Source organism: Perkinsus marinus (assembly GCF_000006405.1).
Source record: "Perkinsus marinus ATCC 50983 genomic scaffold scf_1104296930404, whole genome shotgun sequence".
Classification (NCBI taxonomy): domain Eukaryota; phylum Perkinsozoa; order Perkinsida; family Perkinsidae; genus Perkinsus; species Perkinsus marinus.
The window spans coordinates 17,884-34,374 of record NW_003216106.1 but is presented as its reverse complement, the minus strand read 5'-3'; the positions used below and the strand labels follow the sequence as shown (position 1 = coordinate 34,374).

Here is a 16,491-nt window from a genome sequence, read left to right as displayed (position 1 = left end):
GGGGTAGCCCCGCCACAATGGCGGGGCGATTGTTTGGTTTTCTCGTCATCATTACTAAATGTAAACTACTGTCAATAATCTTCTGGAGAATGCTTTTTTCAGATAACCTCTCGCAAGCGAAAGAGTACCCAACTAAGGGGGCCGCCTTCTACAGTCCGGCTAATCATACGATGAATTGAGGTGAACGCATACCCTCCAATGTGACGCCTATGCGAGCTTGTGGAAACGTCCTGGACACGCAACGCGTGTTAGGGAATAAGCAACAAGGATACTCAAGTCATTACAATAAAAGTATGACACGCTACTAACTGCACCGCTTGATCGTACGGCTTTATACCACCTCGGGAACCCACGGTCAACAATCTTTAACTCTTGATATGATGGCGCATGTCTTCTGTATACGTAAACAAGTGGATACGTATCCACCAATTCCTTGGCCGATTGATCTCTTAGATAATTCCTTAAGCATGCTCGAACATGGAATGATCATGGCTTCACCTACTGTGTGAAACGTCACCCTTACTCGTCTCTTCTTGAGCGATAGTCATGGCATAATACGGATAGAAGTTGACACGTGGCGCACAGAGACGGTGTCGCTTAACTTGGTGTCCTAGATCACTATTTGTTGTCACTAAACTAGGTCCCCGGTGCGAAGGGGCGGAGCTCGCTGAGCTTCTTATAAAAAATTCAGCGGGCTCTTATTGAAATTATTTTGGAAATTGGGTGACTTAAAAACAGAAAGTAGTCGGAGGTTGGCTGGCGTCGTCGACGTGGCCGACCACTGTCTCCTTGTAGAGACATGTGATAAAAGTGATCATCGTAGGATCTGACCTTGGATCATTATGTTGGGAATCGTGGTCACTAACGTTCTGAGCTAGTAGTTCACTTGTTGTGTGAAGAAACGTTTCGTCGAAAATAAGCGGGCGAAGCAACAGCGACACTTTCGCTATATTTTAGCGCCGGTGAGCAGTCAACGGGGGACAGAATGATACCCTGCTTGCCTTCTGAATCGCCCTGGTCGGGTCGGAATTTTTCCTCACGCACGGACGGACGGACGGACGGACGGACGCACACGAGTGCTCGTGCGCGGTAACATAAGCTCCGCTGAGCGGAGCTCATGTTACAAGCGGAGTCCACGAGCGGAGTCCGCTTGCTTCGCTCGCTGCGCAATTTAGTGACACCAATTCGCCCAGCTGATGGATATCCAATCCTGCGCTTCTTTAATAACGCTCTTACCTAGGGTAAGTTACCGCATTAGGCTAGGGGTTTGCTCTCGCATGAGAGGTTCGGGTCACAAATAGTGATCTAGGACACCAAGTTTAGTGACAGCGTCCGGGCATGCCCGTGTCAACTTGCTAACTTGTGAACTCTCACCTCTCCTTCCAAATCTAAGCACGTGCATCGCTCGATGATGATGAGGTACAACTGGATACTACTATCCTCCTCATGAAGTACCTCAATGTTCTATCATGCAGAAAAGTATAACTCTCCTCTCCGATGTGTTCTGGTCTGAGCCTGAATATGAGAAAGTCAAGGAAGGCCACCGAAGAGGGGTTCGGCGACATTGTTAACCTTAGCATAATTCAGTCCTCCGTGACCATATGCTCCTCGCCAAGTGTTGATCTGATCAACTTATCATTCACCAATCCTTAGCACTATCGCTTGGATGTCAATCTGAGAATCACACCACGTCAATAGCGAGTTGCTATCATGCGGAATATGAGCATCTGCCAGGGGTGGAGAACGCAACGCAGGAAGAGGGGGAGTTGGTTGAGATCGTCCTATCGTTGGACCTCACGCGAATCTTGCGCTTTTCTCGAGTTTTTCTAGCCCCCTTGAACTAGCGTTACGGGCAGATCATGTGAAATTCGTCTTCTAGTGCAGTTGTTCAGTTATGGGGTGCTTTTCATCAAAACAAGAAGATATCGTGGCGCAACCATCACACCATTCTGACCATGGCAGCAAGCACTCAATGAAGTCAGCGGCAACTAGGATGGATGATGCTGCGGGCAAACCCTCGAACGAGGTAATTTCCGTAAGAGACTATTCCCATTGTGTTGGGTTACACAATCTGAGAACACTCTGGCGTTGCATGTGGTCTATGTCTAGTACTGCGCTCGTTGATCGGGAGCAGATGTTTAGGAATTCCCTGTGTATAGCGGCTCTACGCAATTCACACGTCGATTGTCGTCTTTCAGATAACTGTTAGTGGAGTCGATCCTGTTACCGGGCATCCACCAAGTCCAGCTACTACTGTGCCTACTTTGGCATCTCAGGTGTCCAGGGTTTACACTGAGGCTCGTGCTAACTTCGCCCGGGATGTAGCTAAGGACTCGCAAAAGGCTCTCTTAGCTTTCGAGGGCGATCATCGCTTCCAGAGCTCTGGTGTGGTTGATGAAGTCACCTTATTGAGCCGACCCTCAGGCAAGGGTTCAGCTCGTGTTGTCGGTGGTAAAGTCACTTTGCCTGCCGGTTTGGGTGTCGGTGTAGATCAAGTCGTTGCCTTCTTGATGGACTTCGACGCTCGATCTACTTGGGACACCTCGTTCAAGCGGTGGAAGGTCATAGAAAAGTTTGATGATGCTGACCCGCCTGTTTCTATCTGTTGGGCGGCCACGCGAAACCTCAGCTCCGTTTTGGGTGACCGAGATTTTGTTTTTGCTATGATGGCTGAGAAGCTATCTCCTTCGCGAGCTGTTGTCTCCTATCGCTCGCTTGATTTGGTTGACTACCCCGAGGGTAAGTACGATTTGTCCCTCACTCGTGGTACTATCGTGAACTCTGGTTACATAGTCGAGGCACTTGATGGGGTTATTTTTATATCGCTCTTCGAGCAAATTGATCTTGGAGGAAGCGCCCCATCATTCGTGGCGGAGCGCGAGTTGTCTACTCTTCCATTAAAGCTCGTTAAACTACATGCAGCTATTATGTCTTCCAAGATAGTGGTTGCACCCACGACAGCAAAGACTACAGCAGAACCTATAAAATCCGACGATGAAGTAAGTGATACCAGACGAGATGATCGTAGTCGCTCTCATGGCTATTTGTCAGGTACCGAAGCGAGCTGTGGAGGAATCTCAACCGGCGGCAGCTGAGACCGATAATATATCTCTAAGTGAAGAGGGTCAGCGAATGATGAAGGTTGGCCTCGATGCTCAAGCGGCTTTATTGGCCTTCCAAAAAGATAGTTCTTTCAAGTCTAAAGGGAAGTCTGGTCCAGTTGAGCTCTCCGTGAGGTCACAGAATGGCAGTGAGATGCAGGTCGTATGTGGCAAGATGAATTGGGGTAAAGATTATACCATTTCCCAAGTGATGGAATTCCTTGGTGACATGATCAACAAGGTTAACTGGGATGATCAGTTGATTGAGGACAAGGTGCTGAAGAGCTACTTGAACGACGGTCAGCGAGAAGTCACTCTGACTTGGACGTCGTATAAAGGAGAGATGGGAGTAGCCGGTCGAGACTTCATCTACGCGGCTGTTAACGAGAAGGTATCTGAGACTAAGGGTGTTATGACATGTCGGTCGGTTGACTTGGACGAGTTCCCAGAACATAAGTTCTCAGCTGAAGCATGTAGAGGTTTTATCCAAAATGCTGGCTATGTAATTGACAAGGCTCCGAGTGGTGACTTGATAGTGTCTTTCTATAACCAAGTCGATGTTCGAGGATCCGTCCCGACATGGATAGTAAATAAGGCTACCATGAAGCAACCCATGAGCTTGGTACCGGCCTTCGCAGCCATCAAGCACTACAAGTTCAAACCAGTACCTGTAGCAGTGCCTTCGACCAAAGACGAGGTAAGTTGTCACGAATGCGAGTTCCTATCGTGATATCGTTCCATTGGTTTCTTCCAAGGTCCCAATGGTCGAGAAGCCTCAAAGCCTGCCAGTTCCTGAGAAGCCTGAAGAGTCTGCTAAGGAAGTAGTGGAGTCCCAGCCTTCTAGTGAGATGACTTCTCCTCAAGCTAAGATGGCTCTTGATGCCGGTATGACTGCCCAGAAAGCTTTGCTTGCTTTTGAGAATGACCCGACGTTCAAATCACAAGGTCGCTCCGGCAACGTGGACTTGTTTGTGCGGCCCCAGACAGTGACTGAGCGACAGGTCGTATGTGGCAAGATGAGCTTTGGTAAGGAATATACCATCAAACAGATCATGCAGTTTATCAACGACCTGGCGTCCAAAGAGACGTGGGATAGCCAATTCCAGGATGGTAGAGTTTTAGAGACTTACTCTGAAACATCTGACCAGACTCTTACCTTGACCTGGGCCGCGTATAAGAAGCAAATGGGTGTTGCTGGCCGCGACTTCGTTTATGCTGTCCTCATCGAGATGGTGTCCCCAACAGTTGGTGTTATCGCGACGCGTTCGGTGAACAGGGACGATTACCCAGAGCATAAGTTTTTGGATACTCATTGCAGAGGCTTCATCGACAATGCTGGATATGTTATCCATGACGTTGATGGAGAGAAGATTGTATCGTTCTATAATCAAGTAGATGTTGGTGGTTCGGTTCCTACATGGATCGTCAATAAGGCCCAAATGAAGCAACCGATGAGTTTGGATTCTACTTTCCAGGCTCTGAAGAAACACAAGTTCGATCCTGCTGAGTAGCGCAGCAGCACTGATGGTCTTCCAGAGCCACTGCCTTGTCTTTCATTGCTATAGCTATGAGCTATGCACCGGCTGGGAGTTTTTGACTGTAGAGACGATCTGAGTGCATTCCTCATAGGCTGCTTAGCTAGCCGCTTTGAGGACCTTGTCCAGCTCATGTATTTTCATCATCGGTATACGGTTTCTTCATATAAAGCAGGGTAAGTGTAGCTCACTTTTTCCGCTGTAACCGATTGTGTTGCGTTAATCACTTGAAAAAAGGAGTAATAGAATGTGACTTGGATAATTTGCTGGTGTGATTCATCCTGCTTCGTTTTATCGGATTATATATCACTCAAGAATTCATGATGTTGCATAAATTTGCACTTTCGAGAGTACCACACTGCTAATAAAAACATTTAATCGGTGCCGAACCTTGTACGAGAGGACAAGATTTAGCTAGCTCGATTCACTTGATTATTGCGAATTTCGATTTCATCGACAAGGATATCACATTTGGTCGTTGCGCATGCGCTTGGATAGACGTCCTACCAGAATCTACCGTATTGGCTCTAGGCCATGAAACGGCATAGCGGCCCCAGTCGCCGAGTAGATATACGTACCGCTTACCGTATTGGCTCTAGGCCACGGAATGGCATAGCGGCCCCAGTCGCCGAGTCGATATACGTAACGCTTACCGTATTGGCTCTAGGCCACGGAATGGCATAGCGGCCCCAGTCGCCGAGTCGATATACGTAACGCTTACCGTATTGGCTCTAGGCCACGGAATGGCATAGCGGCCCCAGTCGCCGAGCAGATATACGTAACGCTTACAGTATTGGCTCTAGTCCACGGAATGGCATAGCGGCCCCAGTCGCCGAGTAGATATACGTAACGCTTACCGTATTGGCTCTAGGCCACGGAATGGCATAGCGGCCCCAGTCGCCGAGTAGATATACGTAACGCTCACCGTATTGGCTCTAGGTTACGGAATGGCATAGCGGCCCCAGTCGCCGAGTGGATATTCCTGACGCTCACCGTTATGGCTTCAGAACATGAATGGCATAGCGGCCCCAGTCGCCGAGTAGATATTCGTAACGCTCACTGTATTGGCTCTATGCCACGGAATGGCATAGCGGCCCCATTTGCCGAGTATATATTTGATCCGGATGTCGTGGTGGATTTAGACCATGGAATGGCATAGCGGCCCCATTCGCCAAATAGATATTTTGAATGGTTACTGTACGAGTTTCACCGGCCTTTGCTTTATGCTGAACGCAACTCTCAGACATCATCCAACTAAATGATGATTAGTTCCTTCTCTGGAAGCCACTGCAAGAAATTCTCATGTGACCTGGACCGGAGTAGGCTGATGAGTCAACATAGCTCAGGAACGCCGATTAACCAAACGCTCACCTTATCGACTTCGCCAACTATGAAAAGAAGGCCTTTGAACTGACTATATCCACTCTCCGACCTACGTGTCCTCTGTTTCATCTACAGAGAAGATGCAAGCATCATACGTTTTCTTCGGCAAGCGTACGAGCCATAAACCAATACGGTCGCGTGACGAGCATAGAAGCGTCAGCATATAAAATCTTAGCCTCATGTTAATGACAGAGGCCACCCCATCCCCAACGACTGCTTCAGAAGCGTTTAACGCTCGTAGGGCTATGGTACTCCTTTCCGATAAGCGAAGGTTATCACAAGAACGTTCCTAGTGATTCCGCTTACACCAGATGACAACTGGGCCATATCCGATCAACTCCCATCCTACCTACTAGGACAACTCGACTCACAACAAGGAAGACATACAACAAATACCTCACTCAATATCATCCAGACCATAACATGCAAACTTTCCACGAATTTCAAATTGAACTTTCACCGTATACAAGATTTCACCCAATATGTAGAATACCTTCCCTCATCTTCGACCTGTATGCAAGTAGTAAAGGGCGGCAAAGAAGAACAGTTGGAGCACCGCTGTCCATATGGCGAGTATGACCATATTCAAACCGAGGTCAGTGTCTTCCAGGTTATACTCAGTTAAAATGAGGTCCCCAAGTGGTGGAGCATCATCGAACTCAGCGAACATGAATGCAGCAAACGCGTACGTGTGGAATGCCAAGTGATGAACCCACTTCCAGCCTGCGGGTATGCGGTCCGCCGGGACCATGAAGCCGCACACCAACATAAACATACCATAGATACCGGCACCTAGAGCGATACCAATGATGTAATGAGGAGTGGCAGCACCCAGCAGCATCATGAGCGATTCCGAGACAACCATCGAGAGGAACAAGTTGAGGCAAAACCAGCCAAAAGCGTTGAGTCCAGCCAAGCCAACAACCATGCCAGACGAGACCACTGCGATAAGAGCGATGCCCGGAAGGCAAGCGAGGAAGTTGGCAATGACGAACACCGCCACGTTAACGTTGGAATTAGCTCGCTCTCGAGCAAACACTGAACGTATCTCATCGAAGAATGGCAGCACGGCTACAGCCATGAATACCAGGAATGCCTGCACATAGAAAAGCATCGGGACTTGGTCTCTCTGAGTAAGGGAGTCGTTGGTCCGAATGTACATAGTGCCAATCATAAAGGAGAGAATAACATACATGACCAGACGAACCCAGTAGATGCCTGGGTTTCTCACGTTATTTTGGAAGTTCCTCACCAGGAGGGTGATGAATTGCTGTAGTTTGCTCGGTCGGACAGTCGCCCAAATCTCACTGTCATTCAAGCGAGGGACGCTGTCAAGATCATCCGACGTACGTGATGCTCCTCCTTGGTTGGCCACGGTGTTATAGTGGTCGACGAGTCCTGGGACGTCGCCATGACCAGGGAAATCCGTGTTGACTAGATTCATGACATGCTCAGCGGGATTCGTAAAGGTGGGTACGGGATAGCCAGCAGCAGCGAAGTACTCCGGCACCTTATCTGGCGGACCGAAGTATACAATGTTGCCTTGTACGAGGAAGCACACTTTGCTAAGCGAGAGCCAAATATCGCTACTAGGCTGATGAATAGTCACGACGATTGTGCACTTGTCCTCAGAAGCGAGGTTCTTGAGATATTCCATAATGTTGTAGGCGGACGCTGAGTCCAGACCAGAGGTGGGCTCATCTAGGAGTAGAACAGACGGTGATTTTAGGAGCTCAATCGCGGCGCTTACACGGCGCTTTTGGCCACCAGAGATGCCCTTGCGGAAAACGTCCCCAATGAGAGTATTCTCACAAGAACGCAGACCCATTATGTCAACGACATGTTGAACACGGCGTTCCCGTTCGTCGTGACTGACTTGTTTGGGTAGAGCCAGACGAGCACTTTGGCGAAGTGTCTCGAGCACGGTGAAGGAACCCATCAGACTGTCTTCTTGGGCAACGTACGCAGATACCGCCCGAAAGGAGATCGGTGTACGACTAATCTTGTTGAGCAAAATGTCGCCGGTGATTTTGCCAGACGAGACACGGTCAGCCAGAATGTCTAATAGTGACGTTTTGCCAGAGCCGGAGGGGCCCATGATGGCAACGACTTCACCAGGAGCGGCTGAGCCGCTCACGTTGTTGAGGATACGCTTAACACCGAGCTTCTTGCCCAAGAGGCTCTTTCGGGTGACTTCAAAAGTGACATCGCGCCAATCAAGGGAATGAGATTGTCGTTCGACCTTGTCTACTGGGTGGCGGGTGTAAGCGCTCATCGTTGGAAGAATGGCAAAGAAGCTTTTGGGACAGGAACGTAGTATTTACGTCTATCACAACTCCTTATCTAAAGTCTTATTAAGTACCATTTTTGCTCGACTGCCCAACAGCGAAACGAGTTCTGAGTTCATCGAATTCCAACGTGATTCACATTGGTCACACGATACGTGAGCCTCATGATCTAGCCTAACAAGTTGATCACTTCACCTTACACGTATATTCACACACAGCGGAGAAACCTAATGGAAATTGGTCTTTACGTCTCTGATCGTCGGAGTCCGACGGAGGCTCTCCGTGTTGCGCTCGAATGGGCGTGCGCTAACTGTAAGTAGCGGAGCGAAGCGACTCGAGAATTCCACTTTGAATGTAGTCAACTACATATTAATACTTTTAAGCTAGGTGGATATAATCGTGCGTTAATATTTCACATTTTCAAATTTCTTCCACAAATTCTAATTACATGCTACCCCATTTTCAGCATATGCCCCGCTAATACGTTACTTCCTACTTATTCATTCTAAACGCCTCTTTCAGCTCTAACTCTACTCTTCTCAGTCCATTCCTAAATCTACATCGTGCGTAATTTCATCACGTTTTCTTACACTTCTTGTGTTGACTACAATATGAAAATTCTCGGTGATTTCTGAAAACTTCAACCATAATTTTCTAGGTAAATTCTGAGGAAATTTCGGAAACTTGTTGTTGGTTTCGGTACACTTCTTCCAAAATTCGCTATGAAAATTCCGATGAAATTTTGGGAAATTCTCGTTGTTTTTTGAACATTTCTACCAAAATTCGTATGTAAACTCTATAACCAGTGACAGAACTCCTGAGCTCAGTTCAAGAAAGCGAATGTATATATTCCACCAGGGATGATGCTAGGCGTAAAACCTTACCCTTGGGCGTATGTGTTGAAGACTTGTAATACTCAAAGTTTTAGACTGTAATTGTACTTTTACAGTAACAGGATACTGAAAGCTATCTGTGGAGGGGGGGAAGTCAATTCCCTGGCTAAAACCAGAGTGAGTCCGCATTAAGTCATTGGTACCCATATCCTCACTATCATCCAACTCGTTCGAATCATAACCAGAATACATTAACAAAATATAACCCGAACAAAGAATTAATCAACCTTCTCCAGAAGTGAGAATGGCTGAACCACTTTATTGAGTAACAACTATGAGATACTCTAGTTGAATGAGACGAATCATACACAAAGTTCACGGCTATCGAACGATCAGTTTATCAATACTCAACCAAGCGTAGAAAAGAAGGCGTACAGTTTACAACACCAAGCAACATCCTTGCCTCCAGCCAGAGACAAACATCCTTGTGCCAGAGACAGTGAACGGACCTGTACATCTATATAGGGCCACAATCACCCAGTAGCGAGTGACCATAACAGTAGCAAATCAAAGTTGGGATGACGTCACATCATTGGCGGACCATATGACGATACATCATACTCTCCCACACTCATCAGCTGTCCGACGGATGGCTTCTGATCATCCCGTTTTATCACTGTCCCAAGAGTTTAAATGATCAGGAATCAACGCAAAGTAGAAGACTTGGTGGAAGCCTATTCAACATGATTAATGAATATATAAAGGCTTTAGCGCTGAGATTCGCATAGGACTAGTAAATGTCATTTATGTCATTTGTGTCTAAACAAGGGACGAAAGGACACAATGCACAACAACTCCTCTTACATGAAAATAGATGACAATCATTTCATAGTCCTCATAACACTTATTCTTGGGAAGGATGTAACGAAGCTGGGATGGTATCTCCTCATCATTTTCCAAGTTGTCGATACTAAGCTGTATAATGAGCCGACTGGGGAAGATCAGTGTCGTTGGATGTGTCCAGGATATACACTGTATATTTATGTAGTACTTATATATAGTACATATATATAGGTATTGACATGTTGTGCATATATATGGTCTGTATATTATACAGACCTAAATCACGAATAGGGTACGAGTGAGATATGACTTGAAACGACCACCGCAAGGGTATGCGGCATGGACGTAGTTAGCCTACGTGTCTCGATAGTGTATACAACTTCTCAAAGAGTTGGTTCGAACTGAAACTGAAGGAATTATTCGTCTTGAGGAAGCATCGTGTGGTTTTTGCTAGTGAAATGCTGTGCATAGAATCTTCACGATGCGAAGTTTGAGCATTTCCATCGGGGTTCTCACTGTTGATCTCTGTGTATACCACGCAGTTTCCCTTCACTTTGACGATTTTGTGTTGGCGAAAATTCTGAGAGAACCGCGGGATTTTTACTACCTTGCTCTTGAGATGGTGTAGTTTATCACATCTGTCGTAGTTGAAGGTTGAGGTACCTGGTTTACTACTGCATATGGGCTGTTCGTTGTCGACAGAAACAAAGAGGGTAGCGTTGGACCCGAAGAAGTTGAAGCGGACTCCATCGGGGAACCATTATATTTTCGAAGTACCCGTGGAGGACCTGCAAATGCCGGGCGAAAAGGAGCATCATAATAAGGTGATAAAGTCGGGTATTGCTTCTAGTCAGTTTTTGAATACCAAAATTCTGTCAAAGTTTTTTTTGGCTGGTCGCGACTATTGAATATCTCATCTGCTTGTAGAGATTTCAGTATCAGAAAATCTCAATAAGTCGGAACGCGCAGTATAAGAATGTCAACGTCCACAACAGTTGTTTTTTCGGCTAGTGCAATGGTATGGTTTTTGTGTTAAGGTTTCTACTCCGACTCCTCAGTACGACGAAGCCATGGACGACAGTGCTGAGGTAATAAATGGAAGTGTGGTACGGCAAGCAGGCAATTTACGCGACACACCTCCTCAGTGGGGGCATGGTCAACTACGTGTGTTGGCGACAATATGGAAATTCTGAGGAAATTTTGAGAAATTCTCATTGGTTCATTAGCACTTCTACGCGAATTCGTATGTAAACTTCCATAGTTAGTGAAGAAAACGAACATATATTCATCCAACACTGTTTGCTCGAGCGATCGTTCCTCATCCTCAGACTCAACGGCTCGCCCATGTACAGTCGTGGACAAGCGAAGACTTTCTTGACTGTTTATCAGAAGTCAGCCAGTTGCAACTTGAAAATGGCGAAGTTGTAGGCTCTTTCTACTCTGCCAGTTGGGCTGATTATTTTCTTGTTTTCTTAGGACACCCCGACGGTTTCTACTATTTTACCTCCAGAAACACAGGTTTAACGCACGAAGTAAACGACGGTTAATCAGATTTTTGATCCTTAGAAATTACTGGACGCCGCTTTGGAAGCACAAGAGAAAGTTCTTTATTACTTATCTGCCGAGGGCAAGGCTGAATTCGATCCTAATGGGAAGTCGGGCGAAGTTACTATGATGGTGAGGTCGCAGACAAGTGAAACTCTCCAGGTGAGCAATTTACAGTTCTGATCTACGTTGACGAATGAGTTCAGATCGTCATGGGCTATCGCTCGTTCGGTGTGGATGAAATCGATATGCAGCGGCTTCTGGACGTTCTCATGGACCCAGAAGCGAGAAAGGACTTTGATAAGCAAACCGCTGATGGTGAGTAATAGTTTATGGTGGTAGTGGTCGGGACGATGCTGTTATGATGAACGCGATCAGGGATAATAGGAAATGCCAGAGAGTCGAAGTGTTGTCATAGCCATTGTAGAGCGAGTCAGAGTGTGTGTCCGTATGTGAGTATCCGGAGCGACTTGGAAAAGTAACCTTCGTGAGTTTTTGCTTAGAATATGACATCTCTGTGATTCATATGGCACTGCAGGAAACCAGCTGGAAAAAATAAATGTTTTGAAATATGACATCCGTGGGATTCGAACCTTGGGTCTCGGAATACGAAGATGGTTCATACATGGGCAAGGCTTTGAGTCGCAGCAAAAGCCACAAGTGTTCCGTTCCTACTTGGCGAGGACTAGTAGTAGTTGCTCTTTGCTTACTTTTTTGTGCACTTTAGGGAAAATGTTGAAGAAGGCTCTCATCGATGAGCCCGACAGGCGTTTGGATCTGCATTATGATGCTTTCAAAGGTGAAGTTGATTATTTGCATTGGGAGTAATTCTTTCGTTAGGTATGATGAACGTCGGTGGACGTGACGCAGTGTTTGCAGTTCTGCGACAGAAGATTAATAACAATCTTTGGATTGTTTCGTCAAAGTCCGTGGATCTTCCAGGTGGGGTTAGCTTCGGTCGTTTTGCTCTTACTGGTGACTTTCATCAGAGTATCCTGAGAATGGTGTCCTGTCTGGGTATGTCCGATGTGATGTTAAGTTTGCGGGATATGCAATGTCAATCGATCCCGACACTGAGGAGCTGACAGTGACCATGTATAACCAAGTGGACGTGAAGGGTAACATACCCACTTGGATCGTTAACAAGGCACAGGTGAGGCACTACTATTACTACTATTACTACTACTACTACTACTACTACTACTACTACTACTACTACTACTACTACTACTACTACTACTACTACTACTACTACTACTACTACTACTATTACCACTACTACTACTACTACTACTACTACTACTACTACTACTACTACTACTACTACTACTACTACTACTACTACTACTACTACTACTACTACTATTACTACTACTACTACTACTACTACTACTACTACTACTACTACTACTACTATTACCACTACTACTACTACTACTACTACTACTACTACTACTACTACTACTACTACTACTACTACTACTATTACCACTACTACAATTATGAGTGTAAAACTCGAGTTTTATGTCAGAACAAACAGCCTGCATGTTTGAATGACTTGTACAAGCTCGTGAGAAAAGATTAATAATCGACTTGATGATCGAGTTCGTGCATATTAACACTGTCTCGAATAATGAGGCGAGGAAGTCAAGCACTGATATCCTACCTCATTTGCAATTCACCAATATTGCTGTTTTTCGCAATTCCTATCCTCGTTGTATAGATGTTTCCTCTCCGTCAAGTGTTGTTGCGTTTCCGCGCTCACTCAGTCTCGCCTCCGACGTGGCACTCTCTCTCTAGGAGTCGTTTTCTGCGTCCCATAGCTCGTCATTGTTCGTTCATACTAATACACAAGGCGCAACCACCGTTCACACTACGGTGACTGATTCTGTACTAGGCGGAAATCTGCACCGTTCTGCCAATACCATTTTTGCTTTTTTCCTGGGGTTCATCGCGCGCTGTGCTGCGGCCTCGGTCTTAGGCTTTTCACTCGAGTTGTTGGTGGAAGAGCACTACCTGAAAGATATCAGCTTGTGGACGCTCAGACGGGCAAACATAGTTCTTTTTGGCACGATGTGGGTCTTCCCCATAAGATTGTGCTCCCGTGCGACTTCTTGATGATTCGGACATTCAAGTACCTCTTGGCGGAAGCGAAGGAAGTTCATGTCTGTGACGGAGATACCGCGGGGTCTCCTGGCTCGGTATGTGCTTGAGGCGGAAACGTCGTCGGACATTGCTAACGATCGTCGTGGAAGTGCAACGCTGAGGAAGTGATGAACGATTGTTGAAGATGGTGTGGTATCCTGATTTCGTTACTCAGATCGTCTTCCTACCACAGACTTGGTCTGATCCAAGACTGGCAGGACAAAATGACAGGTCTCAAGGGCGACGGGGATCGGCTCGACCTCATTGAGATTTCGGATTCGACTCTCTCGTTGTCACGGCGGTGTTCGAACATAGTCTCAGGTAAGCATTTCAGTCCGAGGTAGCTCAAGTGCATCTACTCAGAACTGTATGAGGTGGGTCCAATTACGGATCCTTCCACGTCGTGCAATTCTATGCGACAGGGAGCCGCTGACTGGAAATTGATCGGAACTGTGTGCTGTAAAGGTCTAACAGATTAGGAAGTGGCACAAGAGATGGTGAAGGTCAAGGCATGGATGAACAGCTATAAAGCGCTTCTCGCCATAGAGCCCACACGTAAGCGATAGAGGACCACTGGGTATCGATTATGTGATGGCTTTAGAATAGTACTCCAACGGGATGATATTTGATCGTACGATAGCGCTGGACTTGATGATCGAGCAACAACATGAGGTATGGCTGGAAAAGAAGGACTGCCAGTAAGGCAACGTCAAAAAACTACAAAGTCGTGACTAAGTAACTGTGCTTCTCCCCGAAACATAGGCAGTCACGTTCGATGAAGTTCTAGAGTGGTAACAAATAATTGAGCGAATAATAGAGGCTGGCCTGGAGGTCGGCTCAGTGGCCTTGGTGCCATGCCACTCGACTAGGCTTTCCACGAGACGAGTGTATTTCACGTTTCTTCAGACGTGTTGACAAACAGGCCGCATGGCAAAAATGATATGTTGACCACAATAAACAACTTAGTTGCGACTCAGTGAGTGGAGCAGATAGAGCTGCGTGAGTGTCGCTCTGCATTGTAGAGTCTACCGCGAGGCAGCCGCATACAAGCAGAATTTGACCACTCATTCCAACAATGAAGTCGTTATTTTTATGAACTAAATAAACTTTATCAACTAGCAATTCTCAGCGCAGAATTGCACAAACCACCATCATTTTAATCGAAGCCCTAGACGAAGAGCTCGTTACGTGGTTTGAAATCACGTTCTCAAATCGGCATTCGAGCAATGTGCTCGACCTACTGAACTAATGAATGGTTCATTTGTAACTCTGAGGTGACGCATGTTTAGCGCACTACAGCGGCACAGTTCCACCCTGCAAAGGAAGCTATTGACGACCGACTCTCGGGTAACCCAACATCGCGCTCTCTCTATTATGATTTGTATCCATGAAATCGGAGTTATAGTGACGAAAAAGACCGGAGATTGAGATCCCAAACAATCACCCCTCGAGTACGCAAAATACTCGAATTGTAACGAGCTGTAAAAATACTTACTGCACGATACACATTACGGATCAGAATCGAATATCGACCACGTCACAGACATATAACGTGATCTGATTAGTTCCATACCATTCCTCAAAGGGTCTGATAACAAGTATACGAAAGAGGAAATTAACTTGGCCACTCACGAAACCCATCTGATGAGCGACATCTAAAACAGCTTCCAAAGATCAGCACACGCACTGAGTTGCGCGCCCGAGTGGACTCCCATCCGAAGCTCAACGGGAGCGCAGAAAGCTCATACAATATGCGTGCAACTGTTGCAAAGGGCACTGCTAATGTCTGAAAATCGCAGATAAAAAATTAATGACGCAAAGACGACTATTTTGAGTTCCATTCGCCCAATACATAGTCGGGAATGTTAAGGTCACCACTCTAAGATAGGAGATCATCAGTCACATACAGATGCACCCATATCCAATGCGCAAATAGCATTCATTTGGACACTTATCAGGACACTTGTCAGGTGGACACTCATTGCAGCCCACCATACCCTGTAACACGTAAGCAACGACCGCCGCAATAACGAGTACGACACGCATTTATAAGACTGGGAACAACTGAAACCACGTATAGGTTTGTTACATCCTCTTGGTCAAGCCATTCACCCACGGTGAGAAGCCCAACGTTTGCATCTGCGCTTGATGATGAGTTTGTCATCAGAAAATGTTTTCAACTTGCGAAATTTGTTTTCTGCTCTACTATTATCGGTCAGCTCGCGTACTTCACGTAAAACGCTAACAATGAACAAGATTCCGCACACACTTGTGCGGCATGACCTTGTCACAAACCGTACACGGATAGATCAACTGTAAGGAAATAAAGAAAGAAAGACAGACATGAATCCCGTCATAGAATCACCGTTGGAGGCGGCTGCTCAGATCGTCGTAGTGGTACCTCCACGCATAGCAGGTTAGATATCCGAAAATGCAAGCGCGTATGTATGTTGCATGCCTCATGTAGGATATGGCACGTACCCACGCACACTCGAAATGACTCTGGTAATACTCCTTTTCGACAGCAGTTAAATATGATGACAAGCTGTCGAAAGTATGTTGCTACATTTGATTGGCGGAACTGCATCCGAGATCCGCACGGGAAGAGTCGGAAAAGATTGCTGCCATCAATATTGACAATAAAAGCATTGTAAGGGTTGCTTGCACGCGCCATACAATTGTGTGTTGTATGGATGTGTCGTCGACGAGAGTGCTACTCCCTAAGAACGATAACCTCCTTGATACTCCAGCCCCAAAACGTGGATGATCAAACATACACATTGATTACACATTGATTTATGGGGAGTTTGATAGTCTA

General features: G+C 46.3%; 3 protein-coding genes across 3 annotated transcripts; 2 read left to right on the top strand and 1 right to left on the bottom strand.

Moving 5' to 3' along the window:
- Positions 1–1,874: 1,874 nt before the first annotated feature.
- Positions 1,875–4,814, top strand: Pmar_PMAR015414 (hypothetical protein). The gene is made up of 4 exons (XM_002787073.1): positions 1,875–2,026; positions 2,199–2,999; positions 3,052–3,798; positions 3,857–4,814. The coding sequence occupies exons 1-4, from the start codon at positions 1,895–1,897 to the stop codon at positions 4,610–4,612; spliced, it is 2,436 nt and encodes an 811-aa protein (XP_002787119.1). The 5' UTR covers positions 1,875–1,894; the 3' UTR covers positions 4,613–4,814.
- A 1,704-nt stretch (positions 4,815–6,518) lies between these two features.
- On the bottom strand, positions 6,519–8,294 carry Pmar_PMAR015413 (ATP-binding cassette transporter, putative; the record flags this gene model as incomplete). The annotated part of the gene is made up of 1 exon (XM_002787072.1): positions 6,519–8,294. One exon carries the CDS (start codon positions 8,292–8,294, stop codon positions 6,519–6,521), a length of 1,776 nt encoding a protein of 591 aa, XP_002787118.1.
- A 2,369-nt stretch (positions 8,295–10,663) lies between these two features.
- Positions 10,664–13,113, top strand: Pmar_PMAR015412 (Phosphatidylcholine transfer protein, putative; the record flags this gene model as incomplete). Its single annotated transcript, XM_002787071.1, has 8 exons — positions 10,664–10,807; positions 11,021–11,071; positions 11,550–11,690; positions 11,735–11,846; positions 12,256–12,327; positions 12,369–12,470; positions 12,518–12,681; positions 13,060–13,113. The coding sequence occupies 8 exons, from the start codon at positions 10,664–10,666 to the stop codon at positions 13,111–13,113; spliced, it is 840 nt and encodes a 279-aa protein (XP_002787117.1).
- Between the last annotated feature and the right edge of the window lie 3,378 nt (positions 13,114–16,491).